A 27,581-nucleotide genomic window follows, 5' to 3' on the forward strand; every position below is an offset into this window, starting at 1 on the left:
AGCTGTTAGGGCATGATAAGTACTGACATCCTGTATATTACATTTATAAAATTATATGAAGCATTTTACTCTATAACTATGCATATTGATATTTGAACTATGGAGCGAGTTTTGTTTTATCTGACAAAATAAATGATAAAAACTGATATTTCAATAAGATTCAGAAGCCTTAAAAACATACTTTCTATAATACATAATTCTCAGTTTGTTTCCTCCGTGGGAAAAAAGAATGTATCATAATGTGTCATAAAAATATAAATTAAGAAAAACGTTGAATAAGAATTTTTTTTTTTTCATATTTTCTCAGTTATTTTTTTGAAAATACCTGGAAGTAATATCTTTCATAATTTTATTTTTATCCAGATGGGTAAATTAAAAATATGAAGAAACAATATTGTTAGTTGTGTTTCCTGTATAATCTTATCCAATACCATTTTGGAAAAACATTAGCATTAAAAAATTGCAATGCATCTCTTGGCTGTTTTTTTATTTGTTTCACAGTTTAAAGTGAGTGCTGGTTTCAATAATTAATTACAAAGCTTTTCCCTCGCATTCATTTCATACATGGTTGTTCCATCGCATTATTTTCCCGTTAATAAGCATTATCTCCATTCTTTGCTATTCAGAATACACGTGGGTCAGACAGAAAGTGAGTTGCGCAAGTACGTAAAAATTTTCAGTCATGTGCTATTTTGATGAAACTGTGTGGAACACTTCCGACATTTGTCTTTGTCATTTGACATAGCAGCTTTCCTGAGGCAATTTTAGTTTTTCTGATAATCAGTTATAAACATGTCTCGACAGCTCCAAGTGGCGTCCAAATTGGAAATGCGTGCAGTGATTCGTTTTTGTGGGCGAAAAAGTGTAATGCATTAAAATGTATCGGCAATTGCATGAAGTTCATGGCGAAAATGAAATGCCATGTCAAAGTATCATTACAAAGTGCAACAAGTTTGTGAATGGACGTACAGATATTGATGACGGGAAGACGAGGAAGAAGATCAACTGCAACAAATTCTGAAATCGCCGCTCGCGTGAATGAATGCATTCTTGCAATCAGACCCGTAAAAATAGACGAAATCTCACATGAACTGGATATTTCTCACGGAAGTGTGTCTACAATTATTGTCGATCAGCTTAAATTTCATAAAGTTTGTCCAGAATGGGAGTCTCATCTATTTACCGAGGAACATAAAGAGAAGTGTTTGAAAAATGGGTTTGAATTTTTGCAATATTACCAAAAGGAAGGAAATGAGTTTTGGGACAAAATTGTGACCAGAGATGAGACATGAATTCACCACTTCTCACCTGAAACGAAAATCAGCTTCCTCGAGGGGGAAAAATTTCACTTCCCGACTCGAAAAAATTGTCGAACCGTTTCATTTGTGGGAAAGGTGATGATGGCACTCATTTTCCACAGAAAAATTTAGTGAATTCAAAGTTCATGCCAAAGGATAGGGCAATTAATGCCTCTTTTTATTGTGAAATAATAAAACGATAGCAACAATCACTTAAAAATCGACGGCCAGGTAAACTGTCGGAAGACATCGTGCTCCTGCATGGTAATTCAAGATCGCATGCAGCAAAACAAATGTGTGGACTTCTAAAAACGTTTATGTGGGAAGTGTGGGATTACCATCCTTAAAGCTCATACCGTTCACTTTGTGACCTCCCTGTTTTTGGTTCCATGAAAGAGGAACTTTCAAAACGACGATACCACTCAAATTACGAGGTGAAAGCTGTAACTAAGAATTGTTATCGGGCATTGGATGGCAATTTCTTGCAGAAGGTATCGAAAAACTTGCACAGCACCTCGACAAATGCTTAAATAACGAAGATAATTACGTCGTTGAAGAGTAGATTTGGAATGGAAATTTAAGATACATATAAAGTTATTGTAAAATGTCTATCCTGTTTTGTTCTCTTAAACAATGCAACTAATTTTTTGACTGACCCCTCATATATACCGAATTCAAGTAGAAAGAAAAAGTTTATTTTTAAATAATATGTAATAGTAAGAAATGCGTACTTAATCTACGAATCAACTTCAGATATTCTTTAAGAAAAAAAATGTATTTTTTAATATCTGGTATTAATTCCATACTCTCCGTTCTGTTATTTCAGTTCCTGTATGAGTGGGTGACGTACTTAAGTGTGGTCAGTACTCTGTCCTTCGTTGTATTCTTCGCTATTGGACCAGGTAAGCTGTCTACATAATACACTCTATTAAGAGAAATATTTCTTGCATTAATATTTAATGTCATATATGCTTATAATAATCAAATTAGCATCTTTGTTTAAAGATTTTTCTAGTTTACGCTGAAATTAATGCTTTGTAATTATTAAGCATAAATATTATTGTTAAAAAACATATATTTTTTATAAGTTATAAAGAGAATTTTTTAATAGCTAGGGATGTTTTTAAACACTAAAATATTTATGGATTAGTATTTTTAATTACATTAAACAGAAAACTTGTTCCAGTACGTAAGAGCAAAGTAATCAATTAGTTACATTTAATATTTATATACATTAAAGACCAATGTGTACAGTTTAAATAATTACAAATGTTTAAAAGATAAAAAATGGATGTAAATTTACAAATATATCTAAAAAAAATTTACGAAATACTTTTAAAATTTTATATAAAGATCAATTTTCTTTTATATACATGATTTACAACATTTATTTTTCCTTACATAATTTGGAAACAATAAGTAATTTAAATCATAAAACTGGAAAGTGCTTCCTTTTACACAACTATAATGTTTAGCTAGAAGATATTGTGTAAAAAAGATCTAAGAATGAGTATATAAATTCGCTCTTGCTTATATGATTAATTTTGTTGCATGCGGAACTTGTTACATTAAAAGTTAGCGGCTAAAGTTACATTAAAAGCGGAATATGTTACATTAAAAGTTAGCGCGGGCTACAGCATAAAATCCAGCATTATAAACGATTCAGAATCATAGGAAAGTAAAATAGCTTTTTCTTAGGTGACAATTGACACTATAATATTAAAGACAAAAAATAAACATTAAGATTGAAGTTTTCTTTCATTTTCTTAAGATTGAAGTTTTTTAAATTTTCATTCGGAATTCAGGCATAGTTTAACTGAAATGTTTTTTGATCAAAATGTTGTGAATCAAAAGTTTCACTACTTATTACCATAAACTGTATAGTTATTTTTCATGTTTTCATTCCATACATGAATACTATTCAACACTCACTTTAACTGTCTATGAAATTATTCAGATTTGAATTGACTGACTAAAATGCTAAGTGATGAAATCATTCATTTTCAATCGAAGCCTTTAATTCGTTAGCTTCGTGTGACGTTAAAGTGAGTGTTCTTAACCAGTTTAATGTAATTTTGGATGCACAATTTGATTCGCTGTGATGATGTATTTCTTAAGAGGTATTTTTTCCTATTTCGGCTTACCTCTGAAGGACATGGCCACATCTCAGGCACGTACAGCTTTTCTGTTTATTTTCCCAACTTCTTTTTCTCACTTTACAGTGCTGTTTCTCTTTCTCTGTCTCTATTTCTCTATCTCTTTATCATACAACATAGATAAAAACTCAACAATACTGTAATCAGTTATGTAAACAAACACTTTAATGGCCTTATTCAATTGGGCATTTGAATTATGTTAAATCTGTCTATTAATTTTTTCAACACTTACTGCATGCCTGCATTAAACTTTAAGATAATTAAAGGAAGTCTTTTTTTCATTTGTTTCTTTTGGTGCTAAGAGTTTTTAAAACTGATTTTTATGATAATAGTTTTCTAGTTTCTAACATAAAAAACATATTTTCTCTATCAGCTGTACAATTTAAGAGACAGTGTAGTTAAATTACGGACTATTTTAAAATTATTAAAATAAGTGTATTTATCGAACAAACGAGTGGCATATTGAGGAAGAAAAGAATGTTAACATGTGTTCTATGGCTAGAAGTCATGTGAAGATTGAAAGAAGAATATGACACCTTATATTTGATCATGAAAAAGATTAAATTCCAGGAACTCCCATAGGTAACTTTTGTAGACTTAAAAATGGTAAACTTTCTCCTTGGTCAAGAGCGGTTTGGGGAAGGTAGTTACAGCGCATTATTTTTCTATTTGTGCTATGAAATTGCAGAACTTATGAAAGAAATATTATTTGGGATACATTAGTCGGGCAACAAAATCATCTTACCTGTACTACACACAAAGCCAAGGCTAATAAAACAATTAACGACACATTTTGAACAGTATATTCTTTTCTGTACATATAAGACAAAAATTTCCTGGAATAACTGGAGTGAAACTTAAAAAGGAATTTTGCTTTCAGTTCCTGACCTTATCAATAAAATGTATACTATTTTTTTAATGATATATTAAAATTTTTACTCAAATAAGTATTCGAATTTCACATTTTTTAAGTGCTTTAAACTGTAAATATATCGAGCATTTCCTGAGTAAGTTTAACAAAATTTCATTACAAGTTTTCGAAACGATTTTAAAACAAACATTTTTAATATATCATTAAAATGCGTGTTATAAAAGAAAGAGCTGTCCATATTTAATGTTCATTATGCAGTTCTACTCTTTTTTATAACACAGAGTCGAGGATTTAACTAAAGTAAGCTTTCGCTGTAACTTTTGAGATATGTTGTTGTGAAAGAAAATATACTTCAGGAAATCGGAATTATTTTTCTATCGAATTAAATTTGTGAAAATAATTCAGCAATTGATACCGCAATCATTGAAAATATATTTTTAAAATATGCGTGAGGAATGCTGATTAAAATATTCACCTTTTATGCTGAATAATAAAGAAAAATTAACTCGAATTAATTTTTAAAACAAATTATAGAATAAAATTTAACTAATTTAAGACTACAAGATAAGAATACTGCTTTTTAAAAAAATAAAATAATTAATCCAGCACTAAACTTTAATATAAAATAATTAATGGGAACAAATAATAAGGCAGAGAAAACATTCGCATGATCTGGTGAAGAATGTCAATTGAAATTTTTGGAGTGGAAGAAACTTACTTGTATTTTAATTTGACTCTTTTAAATTTTTTTAGGAAAAATTCACAGAGATGTTGACATGTTTTTTTTTCAATTAAAATATTTTTTCAAATTCCACGTTTAAATGGTTTTAATTTCGCATATGTACTTTAAGATTATTTTCATATAATAATGTAAATGACAAATGACAATTCTGTCGCATCTTAGAAATGAAGACAAAAACTAAAGGTATAATTGTTTACAGCACATGAAATATATAAATTAGTTTTGAAAAATCTCCGGCATCATAATATGTGTTATCCTGTCTTATGATTCTCTCAATGTTTTGTATTTTAAAGTAAAGTAAATAATTGTATTCTAAAACTCTGACAAATGAAGTTAGATAATGGAAATTGATTTCGCTCAAAATTTACAACGATGCGAAAATATACCAAGCACCTCTTATTATACTTCAAGCCATCTGTTTTACTGTAGTCTAAGATGAATTACAGTGGAAAAAGCCAACTAAAAATATCAGAATTTTTTATTTATAATCTTACCTTAAAAACAACACTCATGAACAGCAAATAACAGTAATAATAAATAAAAATTTTACACTGACAATTCATTAAATTGAAAATGAGAAAAATCTATAACAGAAAAATTATGATCACGATAAAATATACCACAAATTTAACAAAAATTGAAATTGAGAAAGATTTCAAAAACCAAAGTTTCATAAGATAACAAATATCAATTTCTTTTTTAAGAATTTTTTTTAGTTATCTTGAGAAGTTTCCATATTTTGTAAATTCTGAATTTTGTAATCAATATTCCGCTCTCTTTTTGATGTGGCTAAAGGATTGTAACTTTATATTTCTGCATATTCTTCCGACAAAACACTATCTTAATATTTTTAGAACAATTGTCAATTAATTACTTAAATTTTGATTTCAGAAAAGAAGTGCCACCTAGTAGTGAATTTGAGAAATATGAAATAGCAAGATTAAAATAAAAAAAAGTCTGATGTTTGTTAAATTAATAAAAATGAGTCAAGAACTTTTTAATTAAATTTATTTACAGTAAATTCATCAAACGTGCTTTTCAGACTGAATTATTTTAATTTCTACAGAGCATAATTTCGAAAAGAAAAAAATTAGACACTTGGAATTTTTGATTTCAGTATTAAGAATTGTAAAAAGTGGAATGCCTTTTGAATGGAATGTATTTCACAGTATTTGATGCATAGACTCGGATACTTAACCAGTCTCCCTGTGTAATTAATTCCTTCTTTTGAATTGTTATTTGTTTTATATGTATATATATGCCTTTTCTTTTTACATTTTGTAAGAGTTTCATATACATTATGCTTGTTTTCACAGCTCTTAATATTGCCAACATTTATTTTCTGTCCTTTTATTGTACAATCAACAAGAGTATTGCAAGAGTTTGTCGACTTTAAAACTGGGAACGGTTTAATAATTGCTCTAAAAAAGCAAATATGTGCATAGCTAATGATTTGTTGATTACCATTTTCGTATTATTTAATTGCAAGAAAAAGAATTTTGTTTATAAATATTTAACTTTAACTCTCTTAATATCTGAAGGTAGCAAACGATATTCATATTTATATTACTATAATCAGTTGTCTAATATAAGATAAAGTACGAAATTATATGATTGCATACAATTGATTATTATTAATAAATATACCAAATATTTTGTACATTTCTTAAAGTATATTTAATTTTCAAACGAATCAGTATGGATTGTTGGCCAATATGCATAAAAATATTTTTTTTTTTAATTTAGCATATTTATGAAGAGAAGAACGATCTATAACAGCCGTTTAATATTAATAAAACCAAGTATGAGGGGAAAATTCCTAGTGTCACTTATTGGTTCATTGCAAGACTGGCTTAAATGTGATAACATGATTACAGTTGTGGTTTGATTTTATTTAAATGCAAAGACTTTCTCGCTCTTTTGGATATCCTGAGAGGATTTTTTTTCAAAATTCGTAAAATATCCTAAATTGGTTGAGGCTTATGCCAAATAAACATTTTTTGTTCGGTCTTAATGTCAATAGTTTGGGCCCAAATAATAGCCAATTACATAAAATTATTTTTTAAAAAAACTGAGGGCATTGTACTTACAGATTAATTATTATTTGCAGGATCTGTACCTGCAGGTAAATCCTAGTTTTATAGCATTTTTTATTCAATACTCAATCTGTAGGAATTTTAAAATGCTTTTTCTGTAACTTAAATTATGAAATTTGGCGTTACTTTATAAGATTTTGTTCTGTGTTTCTCAGTAGATATTCGATTACTTTTTTTTTCTATTTTAGTGTTATGGTGTAAATCATTTGATTTAATTTGCTACACGCCACATAACTATAGCTTTCATAGATAAAATGATATTTCTTGTTAAATAATCAATAAAAAATATCCAATCTTGATGAAATCCTTAAACTTATATATTCGTAGCTTTAATAATACGAGGTTTTGAATAATTCTTGGGGACTGCCAGAAATCCAAAGACATTAGTATAAAAAGTTTAAATCTGGTTATAGTCCCATTGAAAAATTGCCGAGTGAACTGCCATTGAAAACTTTAACAACCACAAATGGCTGTTCATTATTTTAACTCCGGCTAGATGTATGGAGTGACCAGGATTGTAACTTGATATTAAACCAGTGGAAGTGATCCCCCAAAACCATTCTAGCATACTCTCAAATAAACTTGCCATGCCAGAGAACGCCTTACATGACTTTGTCATACAATAGTAATGAAATATTAACTTTTGGTGTGAATTTAGGATTTTTACTGAATCTATTAATCATTCTTGGCGAGTTATTTGGCGATTAATCCCTGGTATGTGATTTCTGCTTCAGACACGTTTTTCTCAATAGATTGAAACAAAAATTTGACACAAAACTATACTTTTAGTCACAAAATCTCATACCTAATTTGATATATTTAAGTCATTGCAGTTTTGAATTATTATGTTTACATGTTTCTGAAAATAAAGACCGACAGACAGTCAACCCGTAGTTCTATCTGACTCAAAAATCTTGTCAAAGGCCTGCCCTATAAATTTAAATATGTGTACAGAATTTTATTTATCTAGTTCTATTCGTTTTGTAATTATCATGTTAATTAAAATTAGCCGGACTTCCTCTGAACAGATTTTACTCAAAATTTGATGCAAAGACCGTATACCAAATTTCAATGGTCTAGCTCAAAGCGTTTTCGAATTATTTTTGTCAAGACAGACAAGCAAACAGATGGACGGACTGAAGGACATTTTCTAAAAATGTGTTTTTCGAACTCGAATCTAAAACGTGAAGATTCATCAAAATCTCGATTTCGAATTTTATAACTATTAATTTTTCTTTATACGAGAAAGTAAAAAAGCGGCGAAGTGTTCAGCCTTTGAAAATTTGCTTATGATAGGCATTTTCAGTTTCGAAATATGCTCTGGCTGTAAGTTAACGAGCTTTAAATTTCCATCTTTTGAAGGTTCTCGTCTTTTAACCCTATTTCCGCTTCAGTGTAAAATTTCCCCCTTTTAATATTCTTTTTCAAATTACAGCTTGCTCCTTCTAATATTGTTATAATTATAACTTCATTTTTAATGTAATTTTCCCTCCTACTCATCTTAATTTATTTAATTGAAATTTCTAATTAATGAAATGAAGAGCAATTTGATATTCCAGCATTAAAAGATGTTCTATTGAAAGAGTTTTAAATTCCCCTCTATTTGCATATCCAAAGTTCTCAAAAATTAAGGAAATATTGATTAAGTGAGCATACATACGACAAAATGAAAACTTTTTATTCTATACTCAACGTTTTTAGAGTTAATTAAAAGCGAGATTCCTCTCTCGAATCTTCTTCAGGGCTATTGCTTATAATTAAATTGTGTGAAAGCTTTTGTGTAGGATCAAGTTGTCTTATGTACTCAGCGAAGCTTCTCGGAATTATTTAATTTTATTAACCTACTATTTAGCTGGAATGCTATTTTAGCTATTTTTCTGGAATGCTTTCCATGTTCAAATAAGAAAAAAATTAGTCAGAATATTTCGAAAATCGAATGTTTTGTTACTGTTTCGACAATAAAATTTTATATAGAAGATGATGCAATCTTTAAATCTTCGTTGATTCCATTAAATTAAGCATTATTGCATTTCTCATTTCTTAATTTAAAATAAAAGTGGAGACTTTTTGCTGGAATCTGATACATTTTCCCTTTAAGAATGATTATAATAATACTAATTCTATAGTACAGTGATCAGATATCTCGGACGGAATAAAATGTCTAGTTTTGAACTAAATGTCTCGAATATAGCTGTTTTCTTTTTAAAAAAAGCTAATAATCCATAACCATTTTTGAGATAATTAATTAGACTAAAACTTAAATTTAGATGCTTCTTTCCAACAGTTCTTCTTAATTAATTAATTAATTCCAACAGTTTTTTTAATTAATTAATTAGAGTTATTACTACTTATAGTAATTACTCTAATGAATATTAATTGTTGACATATGTGCTTATGCAATTAGGATCGCTTCATTTTAGAAAGCAGCGCTCAACTACGAAGCAATATTCCGGGTTTACAAGCTTATGGAGACCCCGTAAAAGGAAAAAAAATCTATTGGTTATTTTTTCAGTTATTTTAAAAATTCTAAAATTAAACTTAGATAAGCGATAAGAAAAATATCGTTAACGAACTAGCAGTTTTGTTTCTAATGAAGCAAAAAAATTACACCTACGAATAAATCGATAATAGAGCAGATTATGTCAGCTCTACCTCCAGGTGGCGTCATGATACAAGTGACTTAGATGAAAAGTTTTGAGGCGAAGACTACTATGTGCTTCTGAAAAATACGACAGAAAAATGATTTATTATTAGAATGTTCTAGTAGAAACTTGCAATCTGGAAGCAACGTTAGGTATAAAAAATCGAATCAAAGTCAGCGAAAGTAATGTGTGTAAATACGAGTATGTCCCATGCGTTCAGTGTCACTCTGTATACAATCAAATAACTTCTTTGGATACCACACTCTTTTTGCCTTAACAAGATTAAACATGAATGAAATAGATACAATAGACATATTAACGAGACACTTATCGAAAAAATTTTATCAAATTATTGTGCATAAATCCACTTTGATTATTAAGAAAATCCTCACCGAAGCAAGAATAAAAGAGTTAAAATTGATAGGAACAATAAAAAAAAGGTTGACTTTTGTCATCTGCTGTCCAAATTGTCCTCAAGTTTTTTTAATTACCGTAGCTTGAATTAAACTGCTATTTGCACTTTGTTAAGCAGAACTAGTGCCTATCAGCAATCGGTTGTGTACTGTCATTCTTTGGTGTTTTATCTGCCTTCATCCATAGATCCGATATCTACTGTGTTTTATATATTTTTAAATAAGATCAGAGTTGTATTTTTAATATTGGCTATTCATATGCTATTGCATTTGCATAACCAATATTAAAGTTTTCATTTATAGTTTCTTTCAATGTTATGTTTCAATAGGATGTTAGCACAATGAGTGCTTACAGAATAGAAAACGTTAAATCTGAAGTCAGTAGCGAAACGTCTTCCTGCTTATAATTGGCAAAAGTTTGGAAAGAGGAGATATTGGCTCAATTACCATCCTTTTCTTTTGATCATAGTTCAGAAATTAGGAGATGAGTCCGAAAAAGATAACTCTCGTATAATTTCAAAGCGGAGCATTAGTTCCATTAAACTTAACCTGTTTCTGATTTTTTTTGGTACTGATTTGATCTTTGAGCCAACAAATATCTTATAATGAACCTCAAAAAAATATGGTTAAATTATTTTTGGCCACTTAATAAGTTTTAAATTTAAAGATATAATCGGAAGAATAAAATAGCGAAAACTTATCTTTGATTTTTGGAGCATAATAATAGATCACGCAATTAGGATTTATACAGACCAAATCATAATCTAAGTTTTATTTGAAAATAATTATTCTACTTCGAAAGCGTTATGAAAGAAAGGCAAAAATCCACTAATGCCCCAATCCAAGTTGGGCCAGACTATGACTAGAAAGAATGCTGATTCTTTTTCCCTCCCAAAACAAATGTGCATGATTTTACCTAAACAAAACGAGAACTACTACGAACCATTGGGAACTGCGACAGATTCATTTTCTTTTACATTCATATTCCTCCTGAAAAAAGTGGGTCGAAATAGCCTCCAAAATGATGAATATTAAGAATTCGTTATTTCTTTATTTTTGTACTTGGGCATTACAGACCTTGGAATAACTAAAATGATTTTGCCCTTTATTTTGCTATACAACTTCCCTGTCATACAACACACATACTCTGGATCTTATTCCTCTAAATTAATTTTTTATAGAGATACATGAAACATAATGTTTATCACTCAAAACTAGCCACAATCAATGATTTAAGAACATTCATTGAGAAAGTATTAGTCGAAACCAATTAGCAGGCTTAACATGGTTTAAAAATTCTTTGCCTCCTATATCAGCATGCCTAGACATTAACAGTCAATTATTCGAACTTTTCCGATGGCTGAAAAAAATCTACATCTGTATAATATAATTTGAATTATGAAGATTTATGTAATGTTGTTAATATTTTTTTCTTAACAATAATTAAAAGCTTGCGTGTATTTTTCTAGATGCATTTATTCTTGTTATATAAATAGGACAGTTTTTAATTTTTGTTAACACATTTTACATTGCCAAGAACTGCGGAGAATCATTTCACTGCGCATGAAATTGTCTTTTCAAATTTTCAGAAAACTTTCTGCTTAAAAAGATCTCATTTTTTAAATTGAAAAGTTACGACAAACAAACAGATTAGGAAACAAATGTCAAATCAACTAAATTAAGTCATTTATTTTCAAGTTTAATCAAAATACGAAACTATTGTTACATACTAGAAGATGAAATTAAAAAAATACATACAGTTTTCTACATAATGTGTGCATAAAAATAAAAATAAAATTCTTTTGAAATGTTTTAATTACACTCATTATTCTTCTACAGAAAATTATAAATAATCCGTCTGCTCATAAAGGCAAGACAAGGACATCTAACGAAAATTAAGTTTTTGTTTTAAAATCTCCAGCAAACATTCTAATTAAAAATGAATCCTTAGAATAAGAAATGCATTATTTTATGTACTTTGTTTTTAGGAAACATAATGAATAAATTAAAATGAATGCAACATTTTCCAGTTAGCGCAGCAATGAAAAATAAAAACAATAAATTTCACTGATAAAGAAGCAGAACTTATTTTGAACTTAATTTATGTTATTCTGTCAAAAATATGATATCGCAGTGACTTGTGGAACAGACATATCTCTGATATCTAATTATCATAACTCATAATTTATATTCTTAAAAAAAAGTTTGAAAATTATTTTCATTACAGTTATATCCACTGAATTGTACATTTGTAAATTCTGTAGATACTAAGGAATGGAATTAGATAAAACAAGTATAACTCAAATAAAAATTCAGAAACCTATTCCTTAATTCGTTTTTTAATGGGCAATTTCAGGAATGTTTTATGCTAACATACTCGGAAAATCTATTTATCTAGAAATATATTTTTAGTTATTTTGAACAATACTTTCACATTTAAAAGAACTTTGTTACGTTAATATTGCAATAGGGAAACTTAAATGCAGTATGATATAAATAAAATATCTAATACTAACAAATATTTTTAATTTAAAGAACGTACAAATTAGAGTTCTGCAGTAGAGATATGTTCCTATCTTCACTAATAATATTAAATATTTTAATTCTAAACATTAATATGTATAATTATGTTTGTATCTTCTGTAATTACAGCGGTAAAATCTGTTAAGTCACTTAATTTTTTTATCGTTAAAAAAACCATCTTTTACATTCCTTTATTATTCCAATCTTCAAAGAACTTCGATTATGCAAATTAAATCAAGATTAGGAAAACGTAATATTTCTTCTATTTAAAAATGATATTGTCCGATTTTTTTTTATATTTAACTTGTTTAATTTAGCAATCCAGAAACTACTGAATGTTAGTGACCATCTTAAACATTGAAAAGTGTCGCTCATTGTCGAGTTCATAATACTTTTTTAAAATTTTAACTATCCGCCAAACTTACTTTTTTTTTCAGGGATTACCCATCAGATTTAACCATTCAAAAACAGTTGAAATGTATTACAATAAAAGATGGGCTGTATCATCAAACCAAGATGGGCTGTTTACACATCCCTATGGTGCATACTTCTATTGTTTCAGTTCCTAAAAAATTCCCTTTAAGCCTTTAATGTTAATGTTTTGAAACGTGGTATCACTCCCATTTATAGAATAGGTTATGGGTTAGAATTGAGAACACGGTATTGTAGGCTAAACCTGAATATGAATTCAAGTAATTATTCTCCAGATTTTAACAATCTGCAAACAACGTAACTTAATTCACCGGTTGGCGATCCTATTAACTGTTAGAGAAAATAACTGGATACCGTTTTCTCAAGTCCAACCATAACATCAAAGAAATTATTACTGAATAACTTCTATTAGCCTCAAATATAAACGTCATTCTTTCACTTTTCTTGCATTTGTATTTTGCTTTCCTCGCTTTCTCTTGCATTATTTCTAATTCGCAAACATTTTGTTTGTGAGAAATGTCAGGCAATATATCAATGAGTGTATATTAATCCAATTTTTTTCCCGTGCGGTTTTAGGTTCCATCCCTTGGATGATAACTGCCGAACTGTTCTCGCATGGCCCGCGACCCGCAGCCATGAGCATCGCTGTCTTCGTCAATTGGTCCTCCAACTTTTTAGTCGGTTTAGTTTTTCCTCAAATGCAGGTAAATGAGAAAATGGTCACCAGGACTGTGTTTTAAACAGTCACTTAATAATTTTTGAATTTCGATAATTTATATAATATATAATCTTAACATAACTAATATGGTTTTTAAAGGTATATTAAACATTTTCCTTTTTAAAGTCTAATAAAATTCGGAATTCTCAAAGATTATTTCTTTTACCCCTTCATATCTTCTAAAATAATTCAGATGAAAAAAAAAGTTAGGCACAATTATTACAAATTACAAAATATGAAATTTGAAATAAATTTTTTGCAGTATTTTTTCAATAAAATTTTGATAAAGTATAAAATATAGCAGAATAGAATTTTCACACATTTGAATAGAAAACAATACACTTTTAAATAGAATTCTTGATATTCTTAGAACAATTTCGGTGATAACGCTAAATCTTTATTTTTCCAAAAAAAAAAATTATTGAATTTTATATGAAAATCATAGTGCAAAGACATCAAATTTGGTTTTTTTTTTTTTGTGCAGAGTAAACGGAACGTACTTCTGTTTAGTTCTGAAAAGTAATTCCAAACTCCATAAAATTGTTGTTCATCCTCAATTATATGCTGTCCAAAAAATATCAGTCCTAATTGGAAATTTTGTAATTTTTACTTATATTTGGGATATTAAAGTATCATTCCAAAAAATTTAAATATTTAATGTTTATATATAAGTATAAAGAAAAATGCGTCTTTGTTAATTTAAAACCATACAACTTTGTGATTAACTTCTTTCATTATTTTCTAATCAAAAGACTTCTATCTCTTCTTAAAACAAAAACCTACAATTATAATCGATTGTAAATATTCAGAGATTTTTGTGATATGGATTCTGATTTCCTTTCTGTGGTTTTTTTTCATATTTTTTGCATGTATAGTCGTTTAAAGAAATTTGTTAATTGAAATATCTTATTGTATTCAGCAATAAATTAGATAACACTGCAACGGAAAATCCATCCTGTGAACATTACGGTGAAAATGCCAAGCTCGATAACGAGTAATAATGTTATATTCCACAAGAAATCTCAAAAGTACAAATATCAAAACACAGCAAAAGCGTCAACAAAGACAATATTTGCAGGAATCAATGATACACTCGCTAATTAACTGGCAGCATAGCACAAAGTACTCGACGCAAAACAAACTCTCGTGCATGCATATTCACTTATACATCTTCTGTGATTGGACATATTAGTTTCTAGAAAGATCCCATATCTTGGTTAATAATAGAGATATCACCAAAGTTCCTATAACTTTGTAAACTTTTGTCTTTGCCACCAAAATCTCGAAATAACCGTCAGGTGTCTAGCCAAGTCGGAGTGTCATTGATCTGGCATCCATTGAAATATCCGTAAAACTAGCTTTCTTATTATGAGACTAGCTGTGCTAGAAACATTACAAACATTTCCAACATTACAGAATCGTTTCAGAAAGCTATGATGAGTGCATGCGTGTTTTTTGCTGTTAGATCACTTAAATAAAATATCACTTTAAAAGTTAAGTTGTATCTTTCCTATAAATGGAAGAAAACTTTTCACAATGCAAATAAACCAAGAAATGTGCTTACCCTCCACACTGCATTAATCACTTGATTGTCTTTCAGCGGGTGTTCGAGAACTATTCCTTTTTGCCGTTCACGGGCCTGCTGGCGATCTTCTGGATCTTCTCCTACAGGAAGGTTCCGGAGACAAAGAACCGAACATTCGAGGAAATCGCTGCCTTATTCCGGAGGGAGGAGGTGGTCAACGTCAACGGGCTGACCACGGTGGTGCAGAGGAAACCACCGGTGGTACATCACCAGTCCCCAGAGCTGGTGGCGGAGGAGAAGAACCTCGAGACTTGTAAGACCAAGTTCTGAGATACAACAGCATGACTTTCAGATCATTCCATATCCCTGCATGCTTTTCCATCCCCCCTTCTTCTTTTAGCGAGCTCTTTTCACACCTTTTCTATCAGCTATAACTTGTCTTGCATTGTAATTGATTAGCTATCACATTTCATAAAGATTTTTCAAATAAACCTCATTAAGGAATGAGGCGTTTTCGATTGAATTCAAATTATCTTTTATGTATTCAGTCGAACTAAAAAGAATCACAATATACGCTAAATGGATGTATAAAAAGATATATAATTGATTTTAAGATTATTAATACAATATTTTATTTCTATCTAACAAATTCTGACTCCTATGGCAGTCTATTCATACCGAACCCTTTATAATCCGAATTCATTTGTAATCAGATTTTTTTTAATTTCTTAAATTTTATTTTTGCATCATTGTTTTGATGAAGAGAAAACCAAACAAAAAAGATATACATTTTTAATTGATAATAAATTAATTAATTATAAAAGGTTTTAAGCTGCCATCAAAGGCTTGTCCCCAGAACTAAATATTTTGTCTTGTTTTGAAACCGTCCTAAAAATTAATCATATTGTGAAGATGTAAGCATGATTCAAAGCGATAATTTCAAACACCGTCGAGGTATAAAGGGTTAAGATATATAATATATTGTATACTAATTACAACTGCCTTAATATGACATTTTTAGATATATTGTCTAACCATTTTTATCCCTTTATTATTGTACATTTGAACCCTCTTAATTATAAGTATTTTACAAACAACAGTAGCATATCCTGTTGAAATGCTATGCATAAGAAAACGCTGTGATTAATTGGAGAAAACTTTATTTTTAGACATGTTTATTAGTAGATCGGCTGCGCGAAAGATATTGAAGATATAACTATATACAATTTCCACAAAAGCAGGACTTGTCTTTTAAGTTTATAATTCATATACCATTGAATATCATCTTTTTATATTTCTCCGACTCTACTTAATTCAAAATGCAGAAACTCTACTTCATATTCATCTGGTGAAAGTGGTCCGTTTGTGTAAATTATGATTTTTAAGACACTACAAACACATTAAATTTGTACATAATGATTTATTTATATACTTGTCTGGTTTATTTTACTATCGAATATTGTCCGAACTTATATTTTTTCACATTTTTGTATCCATTTTATCTGTCAGAAGTATACTCTACAGTATTTCTTAAATGTGTGTTTGTGGTGGTTTTGTTATGATTATTTTATTCTATGAATCCCAATAAAAATCTTATTCTTTTATTTTCCTTTATTTATTTTATTTTTATTTTTTGAGAACATCTATATTTTGTTTAATGCAACAGTAGAATTTTATTAATGAATGATGCTTGATTCTACCCATAACTCTATATAAAGGACTCTACAATACGAAAAATTAAGTTGTTGGTAAACTAGAAACACACGCAAAAAAAAAAAAATCCTAAGGGAAGGGTCTTCCTATAATATTCTCACATACACTCTAATAAATGTACTTTTGTAAATGTATTAATCGCATGTCATGGGCGAGCAATAGTTATGAGAGGACCTATTAGTGAAGGATTTTTGGAGATGAATACTCAGCACCAGAACATGAGGTGTGTTTTTTCTATGTGCGATTGGAGCCAACATTTGACATAGAACTACAGTTGTAGTTACAAAATCTCTTACTAAATTTCATTTATATTTAAGTCATTGCGTTTTTGAACTATCGCATTTACATGCTTAACCCTTAACTGGGGAGGTGCGGTCTACGAGACCGCACTTAATTTACACTCAAATTAAATTTTCTAATGAATGTATTAGTATGAAAAACTGCCAATATATTGCGCAGATATTTTTCTTGATATATAGATATGTTTTAGAAAATTTTCAAAATATATTGTCATTGAAAAAAGTAAATGCATTGGAACATACATTTTCTTCTCAAATTACATGTTACAATAAATAATAATCTTGAAAAGGCATATTACTTTTTACTTTTTAAATCATATTTAATTTTACAGTATATGAAGGTATATAGTTTTATTTATATATATAGTTATATATAGTAAAATTTTCAACATTTATATGAAAAATAAAAAAAATGGCAGTGGGTAAAATTGACCCTTTTTTTATCGGCTTGTGTGACTTTCATAGCACGGTTTTCTAGGGCATTTTAAACATACAGGGAAAGAACTAGTACAAAAATCAATCTATAAATTCTGTATATATATCTGTTGGTATATTAATATATTTTATAAATTTTTCAAAATACATTATCACTAGAAAAATTACTTATGTTTGAACATGCATATCAAAATCAGTTGAATGCGAACTTTCATCGAAAAAACTCTTCTGTACAATTATCCTTATCATTAAAATCACTTTCTGCTTCGTTTAAAAGTGTCTGGAGCACTTCTTCATAATAGGATCAGTAAACTGGATGATATTTCGGGGCCCAAGTTTTAGCGCCATCTGCTAAGCCTTGTTTATCACTGGGACACTAACAGGGAGATGCGGTCTTAGAAACCGCGCTCGAAGAGATAACTGAATTATTTTAAAAAGCATCTGCTGAAATCGGTTGAAAAAGTACACGTGTATTCAAGGTCACAAAACAGGAAGCTAGAGGGTCAATCCATTCAATTGAGCTAAAAATAGAATAGGGGAAACAGAAAATCCATCGCTACTGGTCTCACAGACCGCATGTCCCCAGTTAAGGGTTAAAAGTACAACCAATAGACATTCAGACTTTTCTCAGATTTAATTCAGAATTTGGCACAAATCTGTACTTTAGATGTTAAACTTTTGCACTAAATTTTATACATCTAATTATTACCGTCACGTCGTTTAACACAATACTTTTTATTCGGACAGCCAGACAGACTTCCTCTAATTGGATTTTTGTTTTTCAAAATTTTACAGAAATCTTCAAATTTGGTTCACAGACAATGTGTCAAATTTTATCAATCTAGCTCAAAGCCTTTTTTTTAGTTTCAGGAACAGACATAATTTCAACAAAGTATCTTTCGGATTTACGGAAGTCTAAAAATGTGGGGATTCGTCACAACCTCGAGTTTGAATTTTTTTAAAGATTATAATACTTTCTCCTTGCATACTTCATGCATAAGAAAGTAAAATCAGGAAATTATTCATATAAATTTATAGTAATTTTCTGTATATTTCAAGGGAGAATTCAAATCGACAACTCTCATTTGAAAAAACAGATATTGAAATTATCATATTTTTTCGGTGAACTTAGAACAAAATTGCTGAAAATGTATAATTTTTCTCCACTTTTGGACGATTTTCAGAAGCTTGAAGCGTATGTATGGGTTTCCGTCCGAGCTGCTCGCTTTCGAACTTGTAACATCATACTTTTCTAAAAAAAGTATGATGTCGTAAACTTTTCTAAAAAAAACTATGATGTCGTATTCAATGTACTCTAAATTTCTTTCACACTAATTATGCATGCTTACCATATTTTTATACATTTGCTGTTTGACTGAAAAGTGTGTTTTCTTGGGACGAATAGCATTAAGCAACCTCTTTTAATATGCTACACACTCAAATCCAACGAAAAATAACACATCTGAAACCATAATAAATAGAAACGGATTTTAATTGTTTCACTTACTTTTTTTTTTATTATTCACGAAGAACATAAATGGGAAATCTGTTCTTCGTGAATAACTTTGAGAAATTATTTTCATTAAAATGTTCTACATTTCTTCTGTGTGGGTAACGCTTCATATGGAATAACTGTTGTATTTGATATTCTTTAAGAGGTTATGTTCCTAACAGCTATCCATGTTTTTTTTCCTTCACGTCTTTAAGTAGTATTGAACAAATTTATTTGGAGTTCAGAAATTCTGAAAGTACCTCCTTTCAAGCATTTCAATATTTTACAAGTGAAAACAATCAGATTTGAATGCCAAAATTTTATCTCCAATAATATTTCAAATAAATTATTTTTATTTGTCATTAACAATTTATGCATTTCTTTTTCAAATTCTAATACTGCTAGGTGCTGTGTCACGGAGAGCACTTTTCTTATTTAAATCCCTGTTGAGGAAAAAAGCCATTGTAAACATTCGTGCTTAACAGAAGGAAACTGAGATAAAGAGAAAACATACTATTCTGAGAAGTGATACAAAAAGGCAAAACGCTATGGATAGGACGCAACAGAAAAACCCTGGTTTTCCTTTTATTCATGAAAGAAAATTTGCTTAAATATTACGTGCAAAACCAAATAAAATTATTAAAAGTATGCATTGGAGAAAATTAAAGGTGCCGCATTCCTTATACAAGAGTGACCAACAAATTGAATTCTTTGTAAGTTCTCACTTTGGAAGGATTGTTTGCCAAACTCATGCTGTAAAATGTTTGGAGATGAATTAACAAAAGGACAAAAGGCAATGACATATTCAGATACAGAGTGTTTATGATTATAAACAATATGTATATGAATATGTTGTCTTCAAATAGTTTGATTATAAAAAATCCATATCTTTTCAATATAATAAATTTGGCATTAATATTAGCAATATAGATGGAATTTTTTTAAAATTCGGTAAGTAATTTCAAAGCTGATATAAAATAAATGTGGGATTGTTCTATTAGGTGTCTATTTAAAAAAAACCAAGGATCTTTTTCATTATGACGGATGTCTTCGTTCTAATTTTTAGTTTATGAGAAGCACTAAAGTATTTAGGATAAAGATGGATGGAAAATTATTAAATCATCACAATACCTAAATTTGATGAAAACGATACTTACACAAAATTCAGGTATCGTAGCGCCATTCAAGATCTTTTACAATTCTATTTTTCAGATTCCCATAATGTGTTGTTCCTAGAAAACTACAAATAATAGATAATATTTTTTACATAATGGCACAATATTCATTAACTATGCTACAAAAGGTAATAATTGAAAATTAACTGTTATGTTTCGATTCATTTTTCATCTGATTTAAAACTGAGTTTTTTGTACAACTAAATTTGCTATTTTTCAATAATACATTTTAAATAAAAGTGCCTCCCAACTATTGAACTTTTACGTACTTGGAATTTAAAAGAGTGGCCGACAGCTTTTTTGGGGGGTAAATTATTGTAAATCATCTAATTCTATGCTTAACACCTTGACCGCCACACTAAAATTCTTGCAATGTAATTTATATGGGGCCTCACGGCAGTCAAGGTGTTAAATTACTTTTCTTAATATTAGAATTATAATCTATGCGTCACTTTAGCAAACATATCTCTTATTTATTTCCGAATATTTGATAGTTACACGCAAATGCAGCTTTTATCTTTCTCTAGAAGTGCACTTCTTTTCTTAAATCTTTTTGTAACAAATGCACAGTATGTTTCTATATCCATTTATGACTTTGTTAAGCCGCAATCAATATCTATGCATATGCATCACTTGCGATACTCATCTCTTCTGCTTTCTTTCCGGCAATGCACAGCTTTTACTTGGAATATCTGAAACTCGGCATTCTACTAAATCTCTATTAGAAAACTGTTGACTCATGGATGCAAAAGCAATTTTTTATTCAAAAGCGTATAATGGGAACCACAATCCTAAGCAAGGACTCGCTTAAGAATTTTTCCTTAGTTTATGATTTTCTAAAACATAAATATAATACGATATCTTTAATAGAAGGATTTTAAAGCTAACGTTAATTCAATATTTTATCGCATTAACTATAGCTTTTAAACCTTTCTTCTTTAAACATTAAAGAAGATTTTACTTTGTTTACAATCACATATTACACCATTAAAATTATAAAGTTTCATAATTTTAAGTAAACAATCTTTAGCATAAAAACTTGCTATATTTTTATTCTATTGAATAACGTACAGAAAAGGAGTAGATGAATATAATAGTTATTTTAGCCATTAATTCACAGAAATGTATATTTAGAATTATTAAACAATTGTAGATAATACCCTATTTTAAAAGTAGTATTATATCAAAGCTATATTATAAGTTTTATCTTATGAAAATATAGAGGAAAATGATGGAGAAACAAAATTATCCCATTTTATTAATTACCTCTTATTTTCCTTAAATACAATTGTTTTGAAATTAACTAACAATTTTTAAAGTGAAAAAATGATGTTTAACAATATTTTAACCGTCATATCAATCACTAGACTCTGATACTATCTATTAAAAGAGTGTCAGTAACTGTTGACTGGCAATATAGAATTTTAAAAAATAATGTTGTGGAATTAATAAATCTTAAATAATATAGAGTTCATAAAAGAATGCATATAAATGTCAATTTTGCCAAGAAGAAATTTTAAAAAATATTATTGAAACACATTATAATCGGAAATGTCTTTTGTCTTCTGTTCGATGTCATCAGCATATCAATGAAATCTGATATCGCAGGCTCAATAAATAAAGCTCCGAAGGATACTTGAATATTTTGTTCCTGGTGGCAACAAAATTACCAAGCCTTTCTTGCAGAATATTAACGTGTAACATTAAGAATTTTTAATAGCAGGATTCTTTATGTTAGCAATAAATACCATAAATGTGTGCTCCTGAATCATCTTGGAAATGGTGTCTGTGACTATGAACAACTTGGTTTCTATGAAACAGTTCGAAGATTCATCAGAAGGCTAAGTTTCCATATGCTTTCACTATCGCTGCACTGAAATATTCATTCATGGATATATAGCACAGGTTAGGATATATATCCTCCATAAATACTATGCCACATGCCATAGAATTTTTCCTGTAAAAAGTCTCTTGAAACAGGCACTTATGGTTGCAAAATCCCAATATGCTTGTGGAACTGTGGCAAACCACTAGTCATGAATGTGAAGTCATTCCTTCAATGGCATTGCACAACCTCATTGCTGATTTCATATTTCACTTTTGATATCTCTTTCGTAGTAATGATGAACATTTCAATGCCATTGCCATGTAAATCACTGAAGTTTTTTAATGATTATTAACTTCTGCATCCGTAAGCTACATGTCAATAACATAAATCATTGTAGCCACTTCCCATTTTAAAAATTATAAGCTCTGAGCATCAAATCTTTCCCAAGGATCAAATTAAATTTTGTTGGAATAAGAAATATTAATTCAATAACAATCATGTTTACCACCAGCAACGTTGGGCACCAGATCTACATTCTGAAAATCTATAGAAATTTAAAATAAGATGACCTATAGGTTGTTGATATTGGTTATCTTCAATTTTCCATTATCCATAGCAGCTAAAGTGTTTTAACTGTCCGATTGCTCTAACTCCGCTTATTATTAGAAATAACTGAAAATTATAATAATAACTAATGTAACTAATAAAATAGACTATAGAACTAACAGAATTATAACTATTAGAATATTATTAGCAGTAATTTTAATTTAAAGCCCTGAAAAAGGGCTTAAACAATTTTAAATTCGCTCTGTCTTTAATAATTTTGCAATTCAAAGGTAGTAAATTACAAGTTAATTTATAAATCATAGTTTATCTATAAATAATTTGCAACGGTTGAATAAAAATGTATGGGTAAATCATGTCTATTTTTTAAAATGTCTACACCATATTTGTTTAGTCAATCAATGTTTACCTATCAACCTGTTTATGCAGTTTAGCTAAAACAAATTGCGATCTTCTGAATATCGATTCCGAACAAAATAATGAGGAGAGTGATTAGAGGTAGAATTTCGTTTGTATTATGCACAGATGATAGGAAATATATTAAAATTCTTGTTTTCGCATTGTTTCCACAAGATTTATAATGCAATAGTCAATGTATATAATATTGAAAACTTGATAGCACAGAAGTTTTAATATATTTCGAATAATTTCTAACATTAAAGATGTTAAATTTTTGAAACCACACAATTCAATGAAAACTCCTGAAGCTTTAGCAAACATTTAAAACTTCCAAAAATTTCCAGTAAATAATACATAAAATTTAATATTGATTCACTTTGCAATATAAAATGCAAATTTACAATTAATTCACAAAAACAAATGTAGAAGTAAAAATAAAATATGAAACACCTGCAAATTTATAGCAAATCTATAATATATGTTCCATATAATATTATTGTATTCTTAAAATTTCATTGTATTGACTTTTTAATGATCTCTAATACATTAATTTATACCTTCAATTTTTACCAAAAATAAATGATATTAATAAAAATAAAAATATTATGTTATTCACTTTTTTTCAGAAATTAATACTTTCAATGAATGAAAATTGCTTTTGCATTTTGAGTCGAACTATTCTTCGTTATTTCTTAAGGAGTTTTTCTATACATCTGAGTATTTCAATCAATTATCTTCAACAGATGGCACATTCCTCATTTGGGCCAATGGTCCGAGACCAGATCGTTGAAGCAGAAGCCTTACAATGTCATATCTCTGAGCTACAATTCTTCAAAGTCATATCTGGATGTGTATTCCGTCTCTTCAGCCCAATTTTTAATAATTCTCTTGCTGTCCATTTGTTGTGTAAACTGTTTCACCTCACCCATGAAAGTATATTTGTGTCGGAAGATAATTCTTGTTGTTGTGATTCTTTCTTAGTATTTATAAGAGCATATCCTGTGCGTAAATTTTTTGCCATTAAAGTGAAGTAGTTATACTTCGTACAAAAATTTATTTAGTTAGAGTATTCCATTCATGGATTATTTCACATCTTTTTTTTAGAGGGTGCTCTAAGCCTAAATTCGGGATTCAATATTTTGTTCAAGTTCTCCAATATTCGGCGTCATATTCTTATATCATAAAACATTTTATCACCGAAATACCTTATGCCAGCGCACCAGTAGCGAAAATTGTTTAAATAGAAGAAAGAATATTCGACAAATTGAATCATTCCTTTAGAAAATCGATTAATCCATAAAGCATAAAATCGAGATAAGTGATAAAATTGTATGCATAGTTTAATAGAATTCCTTCGGAAGTATAATGCAATTTTTGCAGACTTTTATCTCTACACGATTTATAGAAAGCCAGAACTATATTACTAAAAGCTAGAAATAGATTTGACTCGTGTAAAGTAGAACGAATAAATTTCACTTTTAGGAAGTAATCTTTGTAGATCATATTACTCTGTTCAAAAAGCGTCGAAGCTTATTTTTATTACGAAAGAATGAGTGCGGGTAAGAGTTGATTATCAAGTATTTTTTTCGAAATAATTAGTGAATGCTATTACGCAATTTTGTCATTGTCTATACAAAGATGCTTAGGTAAATGCGTATCGCAAGATTCCTTTGTTCCATCCTCTTCGCAGTGTTGATAATTGTACTTCTTTGGAACTTGAGAATCGTTGCTTCTTAAAAGAAAATTTTTCGCCCTTAGAAAAAGAAATTACACAGAACGATCAGAAAAATAAGCTGGTTTTATAGATACCGAAATATGATCTGATAAATAATAGGTTTCTTGAGTACTTGATAAACAGCTCTTAGGAAACGCATCAGAAAGAAAATCGCTTTTTATTGACTTGATTTTCATTTTCTTTATATATATATATATATATTAATTAAAACGTTCAATTTTGTAAGTGACAAAGAATCCACATAAATAATCGTGAAAAGCGTAACCTCGATCATCGATATATCGGTGGGAATAACAATTTGGGAAAATTTTGTATTGATTCAGATTTACAAAAAGAGTTAAAATTCAATATAACTACACTTATCAGAAAGAAAATTTCCTCGAAAACATTAAAAAATGATATGAGGTCCTTTTTTTCGAATTTGAATTGTGGAATTCTCAAACTAAATGTAAGCTAGGAATCCTGAAAAAGTTCGTGACAAATCTGCATTTTTGGTATGATTTAAAATCGTTTTGTTTTTTCAGATTTTTTTGTTATTATTTAAGGTTTGTCTGATATGCCATGAAGTACTTCGATCACTGCAAGTTTTCTAATTTTAGAAAATTTTCAATTTCTTAATCTTATGATAGCAATTAATCTCAAATAAGAAAATCATAAATTTTTTTCTAAAAGTGAATTTAAGATGCAATAATCCGTGCTTGATTGGTAATTAGTTCTAAAGAGCCATTAGTTGGCTAATACTCTACAATAATTTAACGACCAATATTCACCTAAAAACAATCTTATTTACATATACGTAATAACACATGAGATGGAATGGTCAAGAATTTGAGTAAGATTTAATGATATATGTCGGTTTGTGGTATTAACGGGACATGCACATTTATTTGGATTTAATTTTGATTCACAAATTTGCCAACCAGAGTTGTTGTTAGATAAATAATCATGTAACGCTATGATGATTGAATGTTTGTTGAAATGAGGCATGACTGCAGTATCATCAGCAAAGATTGCCAAGTTTATGTGTGGAATCTTATGAATATTACTGATATAAGGGTAAGAATGAGGATCGTTGTTCCTGGCAGATTTAGGATAAAACAGTCAATTCGTTTTTTAAAGTTATTATAATAAGATATAACAAGCAAATAATTTTGATGTTTATCTGGAAGTCTAATATTGATGTCTCAAGTGTCATTTTTATTTTGAATCTCATTTTAGTAATTTTTTAAAATTAATTGTTTAATATTAAAGAAAATCTCTGTATATCAATTCACAATCAAATCGTTTATTTAAAATAAAAAATTATGTGTGTGACTTATGGCACTTTACAAGCCCGCTGACAGTTATCTGTCAGTGATTTAAGCCGAGTGAGGTTCTCTTGTTTTTTCAGTAGCACCAACTCGGGCCAAGAGTACGACTTGGCTACTTCATACTTCACATTCGCTTGCACAACCACTTTTTACAGGGAGTCGCATTCACACACCCCACAGATAGAACACAGATAAAGAACAACCATGCCCGAACCTGGGACGCCCAGATCACGAGGAAGGCGTGCTTCCCCTATGCCAGGACGCCGGCATAAAAATTATTGATATGACATCACAGAAGGGCTGGTGATGCCGCCAAGAATGACATTCATAATAGAATAAAAAAGTGAAACAAATTATCGACAAGGTTCATTCGATATAAATTGTGATTAACTAAGATGATTTATAAGTTTTACTAAAGTATAGATTGTAGCTAAAAATGGTGGGGGAAAAAAAGCAAAATTTTTGGTTTGATATAACTATAAAAGAAAGGCTTCAAAATCTGAACGAAGATCTCATAATAGATTTTTAAAATGCTGTTTTATGCAGAAATTCTTTTTAAAATTTCCCTTACTTTATTCGAAAATGCCAAGGAAATCAAAGACATAGAATGAAGATAATATCACTCATATTCTGTTTAATAGAGTCTTATTGTAAAAGACAAAAATTCCAATACGAAAACTTTGTTCTGGATTATCACAAGTATTTCTACCACACATTTAATTAAATTGAATTCAAACAAGCTCACATTTACGCTTTTTGGGCCAAAATATCTTTCAAAGTTTCAATCCGGAATACGAAAGTAAGTAAACTTTGCCTCCTGACATAGAGCTACAAACAATCCTGTAAAAACATAAATAAATGAATAAAAATAGAAAATAAGATCCGCAAAATTAATTATCATGACTAAAAAATTATTTACAATCAAATAATTATATTTAAAATTTTTTAATCATAATATTAATGCAAATATAGACACTTCTTAGCATCCAAATCACTTGATTTCTTTGACTGTTATGATTTAAATTTTGAATTCTTGCAGTCAAGAAATGCTAGCCTCGTTGTGAAGAAGTAATTAAAATATATTGTTGGTATATTTACAAATAAGAGCATAATTTTGAAGAAAGAATATAGGGTTATAAAGCTACAGATGAGCCATTCCAACCGATAAATTTCTAATGAAAGTTCTTATAATTACTACATGCTATCAGTAATGGA

At 29.2% G+C, this 27,581-nt stretch overlaps 1 protein-coding gene across 1 annotated transcript in view; it reads left to right on the top strand.

Moving 5' to 3' along the window:
• Positions 1-24,360, top strand: part of LOC129971169 (glucose transporter type 1-like) — a 162,397-nt gene extending 138,037 nt beyond the window's left edge. Inside the window, exons 11-14 of the mRNA XM_056084699.1 lie at positions 2,125-2,200; positions 13,750-13,877; positions 15,492-15,729; positions 24,065-24,360. Of these exons, the coding sequence (XP_055940674.1) occupies positions 2,125-2,200; positions 13,750-13,877; positions 15,492-15,729; positions 24,065-24,111 (489 nt within the window). The 3' untranslated portion in view covers positions 24,112-24,360. The remainder of the gene's footprint in view (positions 1-2,124; positions 2,201-13,749; positions 13,878-15,491; positions 15,730-24,064) is intronic.
• The last annotated feature ends 3,221 nt before the right edge of the window (positions 24,361-27,581 follow it).

Source organism: Argiope bruennichi, chromosome 6, assembly GCF_947563725.1.
Source record: "Argiope bruennichi chromosome 6, qqArgBrue1.1, whole genome shotgun sequence".
In the NCBI taxonomy this organism is placed as follows: domain Eukaryota; kingdom Metazoa; phylum Arthropoda; class Arachnida; order Araneae; family Araneidae; genus Argiope; species Argiope bruennichi.